This window comes from Rhinichthys klamathensis, unplaced genomic scaffold (genome assembly GCF_029890125.1).
Source record: "Rhinichthys klamathensis goyatoka isolate OS25496 unplaced genomic scaffold, OSU_Roscu_1.1 h1tg000512l_1, whole genome shotgun sequence".
Classification (NCBI taxonomy): domain Eukaryota; kingdom Metazoa; phylum Chordata; class Actinopteri; order Cypriniformes; family Leuciscidae; genus Rhinichthys; species Rhinichthys klamathensis.
In genome coordinates this window covers 67,481-84,497 of record NW_026606992.1, presented here as the reverse complement: position 1 = coordinate 84,497, position 17,017 = coordinate 67,481, and the positions used below count along the sequence as shown (strand labels likewise).

Below are 17,017 nucleotides of genomic sequence, written 5' to 3'. Positions count from 1 at the left end.
CTTTGCATGGCTGCTTCTGTAATGATGCATAATGATACATCCACATTATTGCAGATGTAGATTATATGGTCAGAATGAAGGCAGTTTGTGTGCGCTTTTGCTCAACTTGTGCTGTTACTACAAAACCTCAAAGCAGTGTTTTCAGCATGTTTTGCAATCATTCAGTGGGATCCATATAAAAAATGTTGTGTCAACACTTCACTTTCCCTAATTGCCCATGGCATGCTGGGACTGTTTAAACACAACCCCACCACATTAGCTTCACACTGCTCGGTATATGTGAGCGGTTAGGATCTTTCGCACTGCTCTGTGATCAGCACTAACCACCCAAACATGGCCAACACCACTACGAGTGGGGCTGCAAAACCGAACTGGAATCAGAAGAGGGCAGTTCCTTCCGCCTTGGAGGGATTACAGCTTTACCGGAAGAGGGAAGGAAAGAAAGGTTAAGCCACTGTTGGTTGCCAGATTCAGCACCTTTCTTTTTGCAGTGTTCATGTGCGCCTCACGCAGAGGGTCTGGCCCTTTATATTAGAGCACAGCGTCAACAGGACCCAGAGGGGAAACAGCAGCACAGCAATCATTGAGAACAGTAAGTTACTTATTTTAACTAACAATATATATTAACTAAACTAATGTTTGATTTAATAAACATGTGTTTGATGAAACACGCTTGTTCTATTTTATAGGTTTGAAGCCATATGAAATGCCTTTTTACAGATTTTGCAGATAGATAGATAGATAGATAGATAGATAGATAGATAGATAGATAGATAGATAGATAGATAGATAGATAGATAGATAGATAGATAGATAGATAGATAGATAGAGTGTCCTATGGGCACAAATTACTTTATGTAGCTTTGAATACTTTGAATGTCATGACTAACCAAGGCATTCATGCAATTTTAAGCTTTTTCTCTCAAAGCTGATAACATCTGCAGTCAGCAGTGGACTTGTCCAGGTTAACCTCAAGATAAATCTCTGTTCTGCGTGATATTTGAAATGTGCCTAAGAATAGAGCTCATTATATATAGCCTACTGCCTAAACTGCTTGTCTTGTCTGGTTTAAGCTGGTCTTCCAGTCTGACCAGCTGAAAAGTGGTCAGAAACCCTCTAAAACCAGCCAGCAAACCTGACAAGGATGGGATCGAGAAATGTTGCTGAGTTTTTTTTATGCTATTTTCTCAGTCTGTAATCTACGAGAACATGTTTGTGCTATAAAAATATTTTAGCATTTGTTATTTTCTGCGCAATAGCCGGAACAATAGCATTCTTTGGTCCATCTTTGCGAAGCAAATAGGCGAGGTTTGAGCATTTCCCCGAGCGCGAGCAGCAATGCAGTCCAATCAATTACGTTTAATTCAATTCACTTAAACTTCCAGCGCGCTGCGAAAGAGAAGCATTTATTGATAATGAATTCACAGCGCTCCTCCTCCTCCTCTCGTACTCCTGTTCGCCGCTGCGCATTAAGAGACAGCTGGCGATGAGAGGAATATCCCTCTACTCTCATCTCTGTCACCTCACTTGTGTTTTCCTCAAGCACTGCGGACAGAAAACGCTGTGCGCGGAGCTTTATAAGACACGGCACGAGGAGGATGCGGACCGCCGGGGTTTGGCCAGCGACCGTCACTCTCCTGGTCCCCTGGGACTGATTTTCGGTCAAAAATATTGAATGGGCGTTTGTATCGCCGTCTCCGCTGATTTCCGTGGATACCTGCTCGGATATTGTGTGACACGGCTTCAGGATGAAGAGGATGAACGTAAGCACTTCAAGTGTGTTACTGTGCAAGCATGCTGCCTGCAATCTGTGTGTGTTGAAGCGCGGCTGAGTTTATTTTGTTTGGAATTGGCTTTACTGTACGATTAACGCGCAACTTTATGGTCTTTGGGTGCGTTTTAGGTGTAATGTTAAGGCATGAAACGTGACTAAGACAAATCGATCTTCAACTCTTAGAAACAAGGATTAAGATTCGTGGTTTGCTGGACATTTATCGATTGTTCGTTCCATTTGTGCGGATGCAGTTCGTGACCGGGTGCGTTTACGCGTTTTTTCTCTGGCTACATCATTAACACTGAAAATCATTATAAAGTGAGAAAGTAGGCTACATGCTCTAGTGTGCCTTCTTACAAAGGCAATTGCAGGCATTGCTCAAGCATAAGTAATTTACAATTAATTAGAAATGGGAATCGATTCAGGATGCGATTCTGAATCCTTTTAACGATTCAGTTTCCTTAACGGTTTCAGTAGCAACTCTTAGTAGGCTAATAAAGAAAAATCCAATTTTTAATTGCATTCATCAGTATGTTGCATTTCCATAATAAATATATAGGTAGCCTAATATAGGAATTCCAAAGAACGTTTACACAGACTTGTAATTTTCCTTTTATCAAATAATTGGCCCAACTACAGTTTAAGTAAAATACAAGTAACTAAGTAAAATACAAATACCATTTCATTCATTCATGCATTCATTCATTCAAATGCATACAGCTAACAAAACTCATAATGTGCATCTTTAAATAAATGAAGTAGCCTCATTTGGGGGAATTTCTTTCAACTTGACAGCGTTCTAAAAACGAGCTGGAAAAGACAAGAGCACATTGAACGCTATCAAGCGTTTTGACTACAACGCCCACTACGGTCACATAATTTCGATGGGTCACAGCATAGAATTCGGTGTAAATCCGGCTTATTTGTTCGAGAATCGCATACACTGACCGATGTGTTTTGTGCACGTTCACACAGCTACAGATAAGGTTGTCGTTAAGAGAATGCTAATACTCTTACTTTTACACATCCGTTCGGTGATTAACCACAGTGACAACCTCATTTTAATACCAAACTGACTCCCTTTAATTTTAACAACTGACATTCAAGCAAACTTGTGCGGAACCGTACAGGACAAACTTGCATGTCACTTCATTCACTAGGCTACAATTTACGGGTATTTACTCATTTATTAAATAAGGTTGTTTACTGTTAAACTATTTACGTGTTATGGACGCCACCATCTTTTCTTTAGTCAAATAGACTCTTACTAGTTCTGCCATATAGCCTTGAGTATGCTTGACAATCTTGCACAACATGGATTATTTAAAAGATTAAAACATCTAAAATCTTACGAGCCATAGAAAATCTTACTCAACATTTAATAAACGAATCCAATCTAGATGCCAGTTCATCTGTCAAATCTAGAATTCTGTTCCGAATTCAGCCACTGTCACTATGGTTACGAAAATATAATTAAAAAAAGACCCTTCAGTAATTTGTTTATACAGTCAGAACCGTTATGTTTGTTAATCCCAAACACTTGACTGTGTGAATGTAATTTTTTATTAATTAAAACAAAGCAGCTCATAAGACACACTGTTTTGGGAGTCTGGCCATACTTTATATTTTTGATAAACTTAAAAGAACTGTATCAAGAGTAATTTTTACAGGAATCAGACTACACTGGTCTCTGCAAGTTTTGCGTTGTAAATTCAAATGGAACTGCTTCTGAATATAGAAACTAGTGCTTGATTGTCAAGGTGTGGTCATGTTTACCACTTTTCAGCAGATGACTGTTACCACTGTTCAGCAAAATGAGTGGGCGAAACCCACTCATTTTAATAGGAATCCACACGATCAGGGAATTCATGTGAGGCTCAAAGATTTCTCCACACTGATTTTGTAACTAGTTCAAGTTGGTTACTCAGATTCATCACAATGACAACAGAAATTTGCTCGGGTTGAAAGTGGCAACTGTACTTTATAATTCATTACACCATTGACAATAGTGGACATTTCTTTTGCTTGTTAAATTTTGTTAAATTGACCACATCCTCAGTCTTAAAGAGATTCCTCCAAATTGTGTGTACATACACAACCATCCATCCATTCCAGTCCTGGATTTCTAAAGTTGTTGAATTCTGTCTGCAGCCTCGCTGGAAGTCGCCACCCATGTGGCCGTCCGTAGTGGGCAGCAGACAGCCCTGTCCCCGTGAATCTGCTCTGCGTAAGGCAGCCATTAGTGGGAACGTCCTTGCACTCCCACCGTTCCATGTCCCCACGGGCAGGAGTGTCCGGGTCTTCATCTGTGCCAACCCTGATGGTAAGTAGCCTTTTCCCTCACTGTATATGTGAAAAAAAAAATACTTTGGGTTCTTCATAGTGCCACACTCAAAGAAGTCATTTGAAGGTGCACCAAATATCCATTCCTAATAATGAGCTTACTGGAGGAACCGGTTATGGTCTTTAGAGTTCTCAATTTTGCAAATTCCCCAGAGAACTTACCTTTAAAATTGGGCCTAAAGGTTCTCCAGAAGGTTTTGCCTATGTGATGACGAGGCACCATTTTGGAATACCTAAGATCAAATATCTTTCATTTTTAAATAGTTTAGATTATTCATGATAGGTGCATGAATATGTGTGTATGAGAACTTGAGAATCACCTGAACCCAAGGACCATACTGACGGCAGTGCACAAACACACTGTTCTGTCAACCAGACTGACACCTGTTAATGCGCGAGCGATGTGCAAGACGTGCTTTATCATCCAATGTGTTAATGAAAAAGATTTTACAGTAATGAATTCAGATGGCAATGACAGTTCCACATCATGCCGTTTCATAACACATGCTGCCATCCTCAGAGATATGGTCATTGCTAATGTCTGCAGGACCGCTGTCCCGTGTGCTTTGACAAGAGCAGCAGTGACAGCAGTTAGTGGAGCCGTCTGTCTCAGCACTGAACATGGGTTTCAACAATCCACAAAAACACTGGACAAGCAACCGTGACACAAAATATGGTGCTGCTTTACAGTCATACACTCTCTAATATTAATATAGGGGAGCTCTCAGTCTTCAGTTTGCTCGTGGCTGTGTGAAAGTGGTTAACGGAGTGGGAATTTCTTGCTCCTATCCTGAGAAATCGGTCATCATTTCCACCATCGATTGCTCATTTTTACATCTTAAGGCTTAAACCCAGGGCTACTTAGAATTGACCTCAGATTTAATGAGTGCCAGGGGAACTAGGCGGCACATACAGTATGCAGTCATAGATTTAAATATGGGCTGCAGGGAGACCTTAAAATAGTACTTCTAATCTAGGAGTAAACAAGCCAAGGGAAAGTATAAAATGGGTTAGGAGGGAGATAGAGAAAGAGGGATGCAGAAATGAGCACAGAGAGGTGAGGATGAAGTGAAAGGAGGGAAGATACCGGTGAATAAATTAGATCGGCGCAAGGACGTCTTAAATAAAATGATGACCTTTCAAGCTGAAGGATTCACGATAAAGACTCCTCTAAGTCGAAGCTATAACATAGGCGACCTCGTCATATTCTACCTGTAGATGCACTCGTTCCTGATGCAAATGGATGTGGTTACATGCATTATTCCTAAATAATAATAATAATAATGAAAAAACAGGCCATTATTTACTGGTAAATAATAGTATCCAGTATATATATTATAATATTAATATTATAACTACTGTGTACTTGGCATTTGTTACAATATACTTATGTAAATACATGTTTACCTCTTTAACCCCAACCATAACTCTAAACCTAAACCTAAACATACCTCAAACTCATTAGCGGTAAATGTGGGAATATAGAACATAGTTACACAGTATATCCAGGTTAAGGCCAACTAATATAAAAAGTGTGACCAAATTAATTCATTATTATTTAAAAAAACATATTATTGTAATTATTTTATAATTATTTTAAATTATAAGGTGGAATGTGTCATGTTAAATACTTTCTCATATACCCTAATTTAATTTGAAGAGACGATAAATAAGTCATTCATTCAGTAGATTGATTTTCCTGAAGGGTGTAAACACTGTGGCTCTGTAGTGCTGTCAAAACACTGTTCAGTTTGTTTGAGTATCCTGACCAGCTGATACAGCAACATTGGCTCAACCAATGTGTGAGTTTGTGGCAGGAATATGTTTGTTTGTTTGACCAGTAGCAGACAGATGGAGTTTTTCGGAAAAACCTGCTTGAAATGGTTGTTATTTTGTGCAGTTTTATTTTTCATTTAATTAATTAAATGGCTTTCATTTAAATTAAATAGTTTCCACATTCAAACACCATGCTGAAAACACACTTTATGCTGTGTAACTTGGTATTATACTGGAATATTATAAATAGAGTGAGTCTGAAGTCAATTTTCTACTGAAATAGGAGATTAGAGAGATTTTGTTCTGGTCAAAAGCAGTCAAAAGCCCTGGAAAGTCAACTGCTTGAAAATGGTTTAGAGAGAGGCAGAGGTGACGGTGTGTGTGCTGACTGAGAGAGTGTGAGGTGGACTGTGGAATCTAATGTACTGAACCTGTAGATGCACAACTTAGAGGTGATGTCAAGGTAGAGAGTTAATGACACTTTGAGTGGCTGAACAAGCCAGCTGGGCTTTGGTGCAATGCTCTTCCCCCTTAAGCACTAGAGGGAGCAATTTAGACATCACATATTTTACAAAAAGGGAGTTGGCCTTGCACACAGTCTCATAACAACTGTTATGTCTTACTATTCTCACTCTTATACATCCCTTGACTTGAGAGGAGTGATTTCAATTTGGTTAGAGCTATTGGATAAGTCAGCTCTGTGATTTAGGGGGTCTACTAGGGGCAGTTAGGACAGCAGTTGCTGGAGTCTTGCTGAGGTTGAGATTGAGGCTTTGAGGAAATGAATGTGATAACATTTATGTGCTCGTTTTTATTGTTGTTGTTGTTTGTCTCTTAGTAGGGTAACCAAGGGCAACTAGAGTTGTATATGCAGGAGTTTTATTCTGCTTTAAGGACCTTGAATTTAATGCCACCGTGTTATAACAGCATGAGTGGTGTTAGCCATCGTGATTTATTATGGTGCATTTAGATTGTTTTCAATGCTGGGCTAAATGGGTTAAATCAACACAGGCTTATTGGAAAAACGCAAAATACGTACCAATACAAATATAGTGCTGCGCAAAACCAAAAATACGTACCTGTACCAATACATACCACTGCAGTTTCCAAAAGAAATGAACACTGCAGGCAGTAAAACACCAAGCTCGTTTTATCCTTTTCATACAAAATTATGATTATGGGCAAATTATGTATTTGTAAAGACTTATTTTCACGCAGCTCCTTGCAAAATATTGTATTAGGACCTCAAAACACCTTTTACCATTGTGCATGATTTGTCAACGAATACTCTGGAGTTTGCATCACTTGACCAGCTCCATATGTTTGGCTTTTCTGACATATTAAGCTTGCTCGGTTGCTCAGCTGGTACAGAATTGTTCTTCTGATGTGAAGACCTCAGGTACGAATCCCGTGAAACATGAGTTACAAAAGAAGAGCTCAAAGAATCAAGCTAAAAGGGCATGGTTGCTTCAGCAATTGCGTTTTATTAAAAAGTTTTACGCATAAAGAAATAATCTTCTGAATGGTGTACAGTCACTTTAGATAAAGACTGTTGTAGTTTTCCATAAAATGGGTTTCAAACATGTAAAGTGTGGGTCACCCCCTCAATGCTTGTCAAACGTCAACTTTCACGCAATGTTTCACGCTCATTTGCTGCAGTCTCTGTAGATACGCTAGTAGCGTAGAGTTGTTTGGTGATGCGAAGAGCTGAAATTAGAAAATGGACCGTCCTTTACCAGTCAAGACAATGGGAAAATCAGTACTTGTACAGCCTAAGAAGCAGAAAAGGTCTCAAGACAAAACACAAGCATAAACATTGGCACGGGAGTAGTGTTGCCCAAGTTGCCATTTTTTGTTTGTTCGGTAAGGTAGTTATTGTGTAAACCGCTCTCTAAAATGTACTAGTATCAGTTTAATTTACATAAAACTCAGATACTATCACGTACAAGGACACGGAAGCAAAGATGCAAGTAACTCTATTTATTGAACTCTCAAGGTCAGAATAACAAGACAACTGGTGACGCAGGGACAAGATGATCAGGCGTCCGGTTGAAGAATGGTGAGGTGATGAGTGATGAGTGGTGAGTGGTGATGTAATCCAATGCCGGGGAAATCCAGTAAACAACGACAGGAACAGGACAAGAACTGAAACGCCGACAGGACCAGGACCAACACACACGAGGGACATCACACAACGATCTGACAAAGAGATGAGAATGCAGTGAGATTAAATAGGCGCGTGAATGGGCTGCAGCTGGTGAGTAGAGTAGGATCAGCTGGAGCGCTGATTAACTGAATGAAGTGGCAACGCCCACTCGCACACACCCACACAGATAACAACAGAAACACGAGACAAGAAGGAAACAGTGAATTCATAAACCGTGACAGTACCCCTCCTCCTAGGAACGCCTCCTGGCGTTCCCAGACTCCCTTACCTGTCGATTGTAATCATCAATAAGGGAGTGATCCAGGATGTCTCTAGCAGGTACCCAACTTCTCTCCTCCGGACCATAACCTTCCCAGTCCACCAAGTACTGGAATCCGCGTCCCCTCCGCCTAGAGTCCAGAATACGATTAACCGAATAAGTGGGTTCCCCTTCTACGAGTCGCGGCGGGGGAGGAACCGGGACTGGCGGGTTAATGCGAGAATAATACACGGGCTTAATCTTGGATACATGAAAGACGGAATGAATCCTCCTGTACACTGGAGGCAAGTTGAGGCGGACTGCCACCGGACTAATGATTTTGGCGACAGTAAACGGGCCAATGAATTTGGGAGCAAGTTTATTAGAAACGGAGCGAAGAGGAATGTTCTTAGTAGAAAGCCACACTTTTTGACCAACGACGTATACGGGAGGCTTTGACCGGTGGCGATCGGCCTTAGCCTTGGTGCGTGCCCCCACCTGGAGTAGAGTCTCACGGGCTCTAGTCCAAGTGCGGTGACACCTCTGGACGAAGGCGTGGGCGGAGGGGACCGCGACTTCGGATTCCAGACTGGCAAAAATTGGTGGCTGGTACCCTATACTACACTCAAACGGAGACAGACCCGTGGATGACACTGGTAACGTATTGTGGGCGTACTCCACCATGGACAGTTGTTGGCTAAATGAGGAAGGACTCTTGGAAACCAAACATCGCAACACCCTTTCCAAATCCTGGTTGGCTCTCTCGGTTTGACCATTGCTCTGGGGGTGGAACCCTGAGGATAGACTAACAGTCGCTCCCAGTAACCTACAAAACTCTCGCCAAAATTTGGACACAAACTGGGGTCCCCTGTCGGAGACCACGTCTGTCGGGAGGCCATGTATACGAAAGACGTGATCTATGACTGTCAACGCTGTCTCCTTAGCTGAGGGTAATTTGGGTAAGGGAAGCCTTAATTTGGGTAAAGTGAGCCGCCTTCGAGAACCGGTCCACCACAGTTAAAACGACTGTGTTACCCTGGGAGGGTGGGAGGGCGGTAATAAAATCTAGAGCGATATGGGACCAGGGTCTCGAAGGGACAGGCAGCGGTTGAAGTAACCCATCTGGGGGTCGATTGGAGGTCTTACCAGTGGCACAAACCGAGCAAGCCAAAACAAAACTGTGAATGTCACGAGCCATAAGTGGCCACCAGAACCGTTGCTTGACTAAAAAACTAGTGCGGTTAACTCCTGGATGACAAGCCACGTTGGAACAATGACCCCACTGAATGACGTCAGACCGTAATCCCTCCGGCACAAATAAACGATTCGGCGGGCACCCGGGCGGAGGCGTTACCCCTTCTAAGGCCGTTATGACCCTCGATTCGACCTCCCACACAAGAGTGGAGACAACTAGAGTCTCAGGCAAAATACACTCGGGAGTAGACGGGCGTTCGGAACGATCAAAAATGCGTGACAAAGAATCGGGTTTGATGTTCTTAGAACCCGGGCGGTACGAGAGAGTAAAATCAAAACGTCCGAAAAAAAGTGCCCACCGAGCCTGCCTGGAGTTCAATCTTTTAGCGGTTCTAATATATTCCAAATTCTTATGGTCGGTCCAGACGATAAAAGGTACCCCCGACCCTTCTAACCAGTGACGCCATTCCTCCAGCGCTAACTTGACTGCCAACAACTCTCTGTTACCAATGTCATAATTGCGTTCGGCCGGGGATAAACGATGAGACAAAAACGCGCATGGATGAACCCTGTCGTCTGTGGGAGAACGCTGAGATATCACTGCACCTACCCCCACCTCTGACGCGTCGACCTCCACCACGAACTGACGTGATGTATCAGGGGTAATGAGGATGGGGGCCGAAACAAAGCGGTCCTTCAGTTTGGCAAACGCTGCCTCAGCAGCGTCTGACCACCTGAACGCAGTTCTGGGGGAGGTCAAAGCGGTCAGAGGCGTGGCTAGTTGGCTGAAATTGCGAATAAAACGCTGGTAAAAATTGGCAAATCCCAGAAACCTCTGTAGGGCCTTACGGGAATCTGGACTTGGCCAATCCACCACAGCCTTAACTTTCTCAGGATCCATGCGAATTCCCTCAGACGACACAATGTATCCTAGGAACGGAACAGACTGTGCATGAAAAACGCATTTCTCCGCCTTGACAAAAAGCCCATTCTCTAGCAACCTCTGAAGCACTCGTCGGACGTGCTGAACGTGTTCCTGGAGAGAAGATGAAAATATCAATATGTCATCCAGGTAAACATATATGAACTGGTCAACCATATCTCGCAGCACGTCGTTGACGAGTGCCTGGAAGACTGCTGGGGAGTTGGACAGCCCGAAAGGCATGACCAAGTATTCAAAGTGCCCCCTCGGGGTGTTAAAAGCAGTCTTCCATTCATCCCCCTTCCTAATGCGGACCAAATGATAAGCGTTACGCAAATCCAATTTAGTGAAGATAGACGCTCCCTGCAACCTCTCGAAAGCTGAAGACATCAACGGCAAAGGATAAGTATTCTTTACCGTGATGCTGTTCAACCCTCGGTAGTCAATACAAGGTCGCAGAGACCCGTCCTTTTTCCCCACGAAAAAGAACCCCGCCCCCGCTGGAGAAGAGGAAGGGCGGATGAACCCTGATGCTAGAGAATCAGAAATATATTTCTCCATAGCCTCCCTCTCTGGAACAGAAAGTGAATATAACTTGCCTTTAGGCGGAGACTTACCTGACAGTAAATCTATAGCACAGTCATAGGGACGATGCGGAGGGAGAGAAGCAGCACGAGACTTACTGAACACCTCCTTCAGGCCTAGGTACTCCGCGGGCACGTTAGATAAATCCGCTGCCTTCTCCTGAAACATAGAGACAGAAACAGACGAACAGGCAGACACAAGACAGGACTCATGACATTCACCACTCCATTCCAACACTGATCTCTGCTGCCAGTCAATCTTAGGGTTGTGTTTGATGAGCCAGGGGTGTCCGAGAACAACAGGTGTGAGTGGAGAGTCCAGTATGTAAAATGAAAGTGTCTCAGCGTGGTTGCCTGACGTGATGAGTGTGACTGGTTCAGTGATGAGAGAGATGGTGGGAAGATCTTGACCGTTGAGTGCATGAACAGCTATCCTACTGGTGAGGGGTAAGAGGGGAATATGGAACTTTTGAGCAAATGAATGGTCCATGAAGTTACCCTCTGCCCCAGAATCCACCAGTGCCTGACAGTTGTGACTGTGGCCCGACCATCTTAGTCTTACCGGGAGGAGCGTAGATGTAGATGAGGTCTTCTCAGCGGAGATCCCACCCGACAGTAGCCTCATACTTACTGTCGGGCTTGGCCCTTTTACTGGACATTTGTAAGCGAAGTGTCCTGCTGCTCCGCAGTAAAGGCAGAGTCCTTGGGATCTCCGCCTTTCCTTCTCCTCCCGGGAAAGCCGAGCTCGCCCGACCTGCATGGGCTCGTGATCGTAGACGGGGCTGACCGCGTCCCCGCCGCTGGACCGCTGACTCTCGGCTCCTCCCAAGCCCCGACTAGGCAGTGCTCTGCGTTCAACCCTGGTCAGTCTCGCGTCCACTCGGAGGGCCAGATCCACGAGTCCATTTAGTGAGGTGGGTAGGTCCAGGGCGTAGATCTCCCTCTGAACGCGGTCAGCCAGCCCATGCAGGAACATATCCCACTGCGCCTCCTCGTTCCAGTGACACTCTGCCGCCAGGGTTCTGAACTCGATAGAGTAATCTGATACTGACTTCTCATCCTGTTTGAGTTCCGTGAGCATCCGAGCCGCCTCTCTCCCGGCGACCGCTCTGTCGAAAACTCTTTTCATCTCCGCGGAGAGTGTCTGGAACGAGGCGCAGCATGGATCTTGGTTCTCCCACACCGCCGTTCCCCAAAGTGCCGCTCTCCCAGTCAATAAGATGAGCACAAATGCCACTTTGGCTCCTTCATGAAGAAAAGTTCGGGGCTGCAGAGAAAAGTGCATTGAGCAACGAGTGAGAAATGCTCGACAAAAATTGGGCTCACCATCATAGGTCTGCGGAACTGGTAGGCGGGGCTCTGACTGGGGCGCATCTTCGGGTGGGATGTGAGGAACGGCTGGTGTGGGTGGCGCAGTGGGAACTCGTAGCTGTTGTGTTTGCTGGGTGAGCTCGGACACCTGCGTCACCAGCGCTTGAAAAGCTTGCGTTCAAGCTTTTCTCTTGATTGTCCATGCGCTGGATGCTAGAGTGAACGAAGTCCTCCATCGGTGTAGAATCGCTTGCTGCTTCCATTGTAGGTCAGATCGTTCTATCACGTACAAGGACACGGAAGCAAAGATGCAAGTAACTCTATTTATTGAACTCTCAAGGTCAGAATAACTGGTGACGCAGGGACAAGATGATCAGGCGTCCGGTTGAAGAATGGTGAGGTGATGAGTGATGAGTGGTGAGTGGTGATGTAATCCAATGCCGGGGAAATCCAGTAAACAACGACAGGAACAGGACAAGAACTGAAACGCCGACAGGACCAGGACCAACACACACGAGGGACATCACACAACGATCTGACAAAGAGATGAGAATGCAGTGAGATTAAATAGGCGCGTGAATGGGCTGCAGCTGGTGAGTAGAGTAGGATCAGCTGGAGCGCTGATTAACTGAATGAAGTGGCAACGCCCACTGGCACACACCCACACAGATAACAACAGAAACACGAGACAAGAAGGAAACAGTGAATTCATAAACCGTGACAGATACAATCATACTGATCCACATCAGTAGATGGCAGTACAGTATCTTACACTATTGTGTTATCTCCACTTGAAGTACACAAATAACAGCAATGTTAGCACTAGCAAAATAACTACTGAATGCACTTTTAAAACTGTAATAAGGGTTATTGGAGACATTTAGCATTGCCATGACTTCATTTTCAAAGGCTCCAAATTGATTAGTCACATGGCATTAAATTAAAGCTCAAGTGATTGGCTCAAAAACATCTCCCATGAGCAGAGATAGCAGACCTATGCCAGCTGAGCAATTGCCATTGAGATAGCATGATAGACATCCCTGGTTGAGTCAGGATTGCTGTGTTGGGCTTGTCGGACAGTTTTTACAATGCTTTTATTAAACGGCATATTAAACTTTGATAGTATTTTAACATTGAAAAGATTAACACTCTTCACCTTTAATACAGCATTATTTAATAAGCATTGTATTCAAAAAACACTAAAATGGCTTATAATGGTGGATAATTATGTGCTCTGAATATTGAGATAATTTTATTTTGCCTTTTGAGCTTTTGGTAATTAGTTTGCTAATGCCATGAAGCTAATGGATTGCCAAAAGGAACGTGTTTTAGTCACAGATGGGATTTCACTCAGTCGCTAAGCACACTCGGTCAGGCGCCTTTGATGGGGAGCAATTCTCGTTGCATCGTCCTCCATCTTGCGACCTCACCTAATCCCTCAGAGTCTTGTGCTTCAGCATCAGACAGCTGTATCAATACTGAGCTCATCTATATGCGACCATCCGTTCAGGGCCCGTGCTGCCGGAGACACATGTGAGAGCCCCATGGGAGGGACTGAACAAAGGCTTTAACCCAGATTATAGACAGGAACAGACACAGCATTGAGATGTACGCTTGCTGCTTGAGATTCTAAATGACACCAATATTCATAAACTATTAAGGCGTTTAAAACGTTAAGTGACTATAAAAAAAATGTCATTGATGGTAATGTGGTGTGACATCTATTTTTGCTAGACCATACATACCATTCAGTTATAAAATGTAGGTTTGTATAACTTGTGGGAACAAATTTTTAATTTGTAGCCACAATATCTTGGCTGTGTAGGGCTCTGGACATTCGAGAATATTCAACAAGAAATATGTTGCAGGACCTGATTTTATTAACTGAGAAATGATTGGCACATGACACATTAGCATACATGCCAGAATTGAGCCAGGTGGTTGGAGGGTAGGGGTTTGTGACATTAGTTATTCCTTTTTGACAAAAGTTTGCTAACCCAAACATTAAAAAAAAAAATTGACACAGAATGCGTTATTGCGTTTCAAAAAATCTAGAATTTTTTTGACCTGTTACCTAAAACGCACAGAAAAGACACAAAAAACCCCAGCATGATATTTCTGTTCTCTGTTGCAATATTAACTATCAGTGGAGAGCCTAAAGAATAGCAAACTGATACAGACAAGTAGAAGAGAAAACTATGCTTCAGAAGGGTTGAAATAGGCATATAAAATGGCAAAGAAGCTCAGATTTCCAATGATATTTAAAGCTTAGCAGACCAAGAAAGGCATAGAGCGAGTGAAAAGGGGAAAAAAAGATCTAAAAAGAAAACCATGTGATACGTTATAATGGTCAAAAATCTAGCATCTAGCATATGTTTAGACAGAAAAACAATTGAAAAACAACAAAAATGAATTCTGTGTGTGAACAGACTTTAAATTTAAAGTTCATTTTAAATGCATGGGAGCTAAAAAAAAAAGAAATCGAATTCTTCTATACATCTGAGATGTTTAAAGTCAGCCTTTCGGGCTTTGATTGGGGCTACAAGGCTTTATTATAGAAATTATAAGTCTTGTTCAAGTCTTTTATTTCTTACAGCCTTTCACGACACCCTCCTTCTTCTTTCCTCGCTTTCCTTTCTTTATCCATTCAATGCAATCTGGTTCAATACAAGCTTTACCGGCACCACCCACCCCCATAGTGAATGAGCTCACTAGTTTTCTCTCCTCTTTTTTAATATCTTTCTATATGATTCTCAATCATTTCAGACACTTCAAACATGCAACATGTAAATGTGAAGGCCAGTACATCGGCTCATATAGCTGATGGTTCTTTTAATTTCTCTCTGTCTCTCTATTTTTCTTCCTTTCTTTTTCTTTCTGTCTATGCACATTTCAAACCTATATCTTTGACACAATTTCCTGATGGATACACTTTGAAAGCTTCAATCTGTTATGGAAATGCACTGTATAAAGTGCTCCCCAGTGCGTGGCACGTTAATTCATTTATGACTATATGAAAGTATCTACTTACGAGGTGCTTTTCCCTGGTGTTTTGCCAGTCTATACGTGTCTTGTCTTCTAACTGGACACTAATGTGGTCTAAAGATTTTCTTTTGTTCTGGGGATGGTTTGTGACATGTGGGGAGATTATTTCAACGTTTCAGTAGAAGACCATAACCTTTTAAAAAGAAGCTTCCCAGTGATGTTACAGGTTTAAACTCCTCTGTTGTTTTGTTTGTGTTTATATAAAAGGTCTAATGGTGCGGTCACTTTTACTGTTGTTTGACCAATATTGTAAGCGAAATCCGATCATTTCAATCATGAATTTCACGTGAGGATGAAAGATTTCCCCTTGCTTATTTTACAGGTTCAAGTTGGTCACGTAAATTCACCGTGTTGAACAGAAAGCTGCTTGGTTTGAAAGTGAACAAGAGATAATTCACCTTTTATCTTTTATGTGACCACATGTTTTTAAGTTCTTTGCTTGCTTGGATAGTTAGGTTATCGTTTTTGTCAGGGTGAAGAGAAGATGAAAGTATAGAAAGATATAAAGAATGGAAAGTTTATTCCACAGCATTTATCATTGAGAAAGTCTGGAAAAGAACAACAAAATTGCACAGAAAAACATAGTGCAAGAGAAAAGTAAAAGGCTGAGACTAGATACTTTATAGGACAGCCCAAAAAAGAACTGAATGGAACGTTATAAAAGATTTAAAACATGAAAGCCGCACGAGCGGTTGAACCCACCAAAAATCTTGACTAGGCTGACACAGATACAGTTGCTGTAGTGAGCTGTGACACGCTGTGTTGGCTGCCTGTAGCCAGAGGTTTCAGAGCACATGATTGGCCTCATCTTCCACAGAGAGCTCTCCAGTCTGATTTTCCCGTTCTCAGTCGAAATATCAACTATCAGCAGAGAGCCTAAACAATAGCAAACTGATACTGACAAGTAGAAGAGAAAACCATGCTTCAGAATCAAGTTCAGTTACCTTTCGTTCTCATTCCAAGGTAAATCAAAGCTTAGCAGACCAAGAAAGGCATAGAGGATGTGTAAAGGGAAAGGAAGATGCAAAAATAGATGTTTGACTAAGTAAGCATCATCTATTAAGCGACCTTGGAATCAGACTGTCGTCTTAGCAAAGCAAATTTCATATTCGTATGAGAGACTATTTTAGGTGTCAAAGGTTTGTAATTGCAGCTTTAATTGGTTTGTGAATATAGGGTACTGGGGGTGTTTGGGAGTGTTTGTTTATTTTTGCCTTGGTACTAGCAGCTGTGTACAGTAGTAAATACAGTAAGGCTGAGTATCCTCAATGTGTCAACTCTCATATTGTCTCATATTGCCCTGACTTTCTGTGACAAAGGGCATCATGTAATATTCAACGACATACACTGCTGCTGTGTGCAAGATTCTGAAGGCATTAGTGGAAATGCTGCTATTTTGCATTTGTATTATGTAACACTTTTTTTCACTACAAATTAATTAATAATTGAATAATTTAGTGATTTTGCTTTAGTGACAGTCAGGCCGCATGAAGTGCACAAGTTTGTTTGTCATACCTGATCATCAGGTTCTCCAGCTTGATTTGAGATGATCTTCAACGGAAGAAGAACATTGACCATCTGAACCAAGACAAGAGTCACATGATCAATGTCTCTAATTTACTTATTTGAGTTGAATACTTCTTAGTTTTATGTCATCTCGTGA

At 42.6% G+C, this 17,017-nt stretch overlaps 1 protein-coding gene across 2 annotated transcripts in view; it reads left to right on the top strand.

Moving 5' to 3' along the window:
• The first annotated feature begins 310 nt into the window (after positions 1-310).
• LOC130072924 (NACHT and WD repeat domain-containing protein 2-like) overlaps positions 311-17,017 on the top strand; it is a 57,116-nt gene continuing 40,409 nt past the window's right edge. Inside the window, exons 1-2 of one of the 2 annotated variants that reach the window (XM_056238249.1) lie at positions 311-592; positions 3,926-4,097. In XM_056238249.1, coding sequence (XP_056094224.1) covers positions 3,947-4,097 — 151 coding nt within the window. In that variant the 5' untranslated portion in view covers positions 311-592; positions 3,926-3,946. Of the gene's footprint in view, positions 593-1,408; positions 1,764-3,925; positions 4,098-17,017 lie in introns of those variants that run through there. The other variant, XM_056238248.1, reaches the window with a different exon arrangement.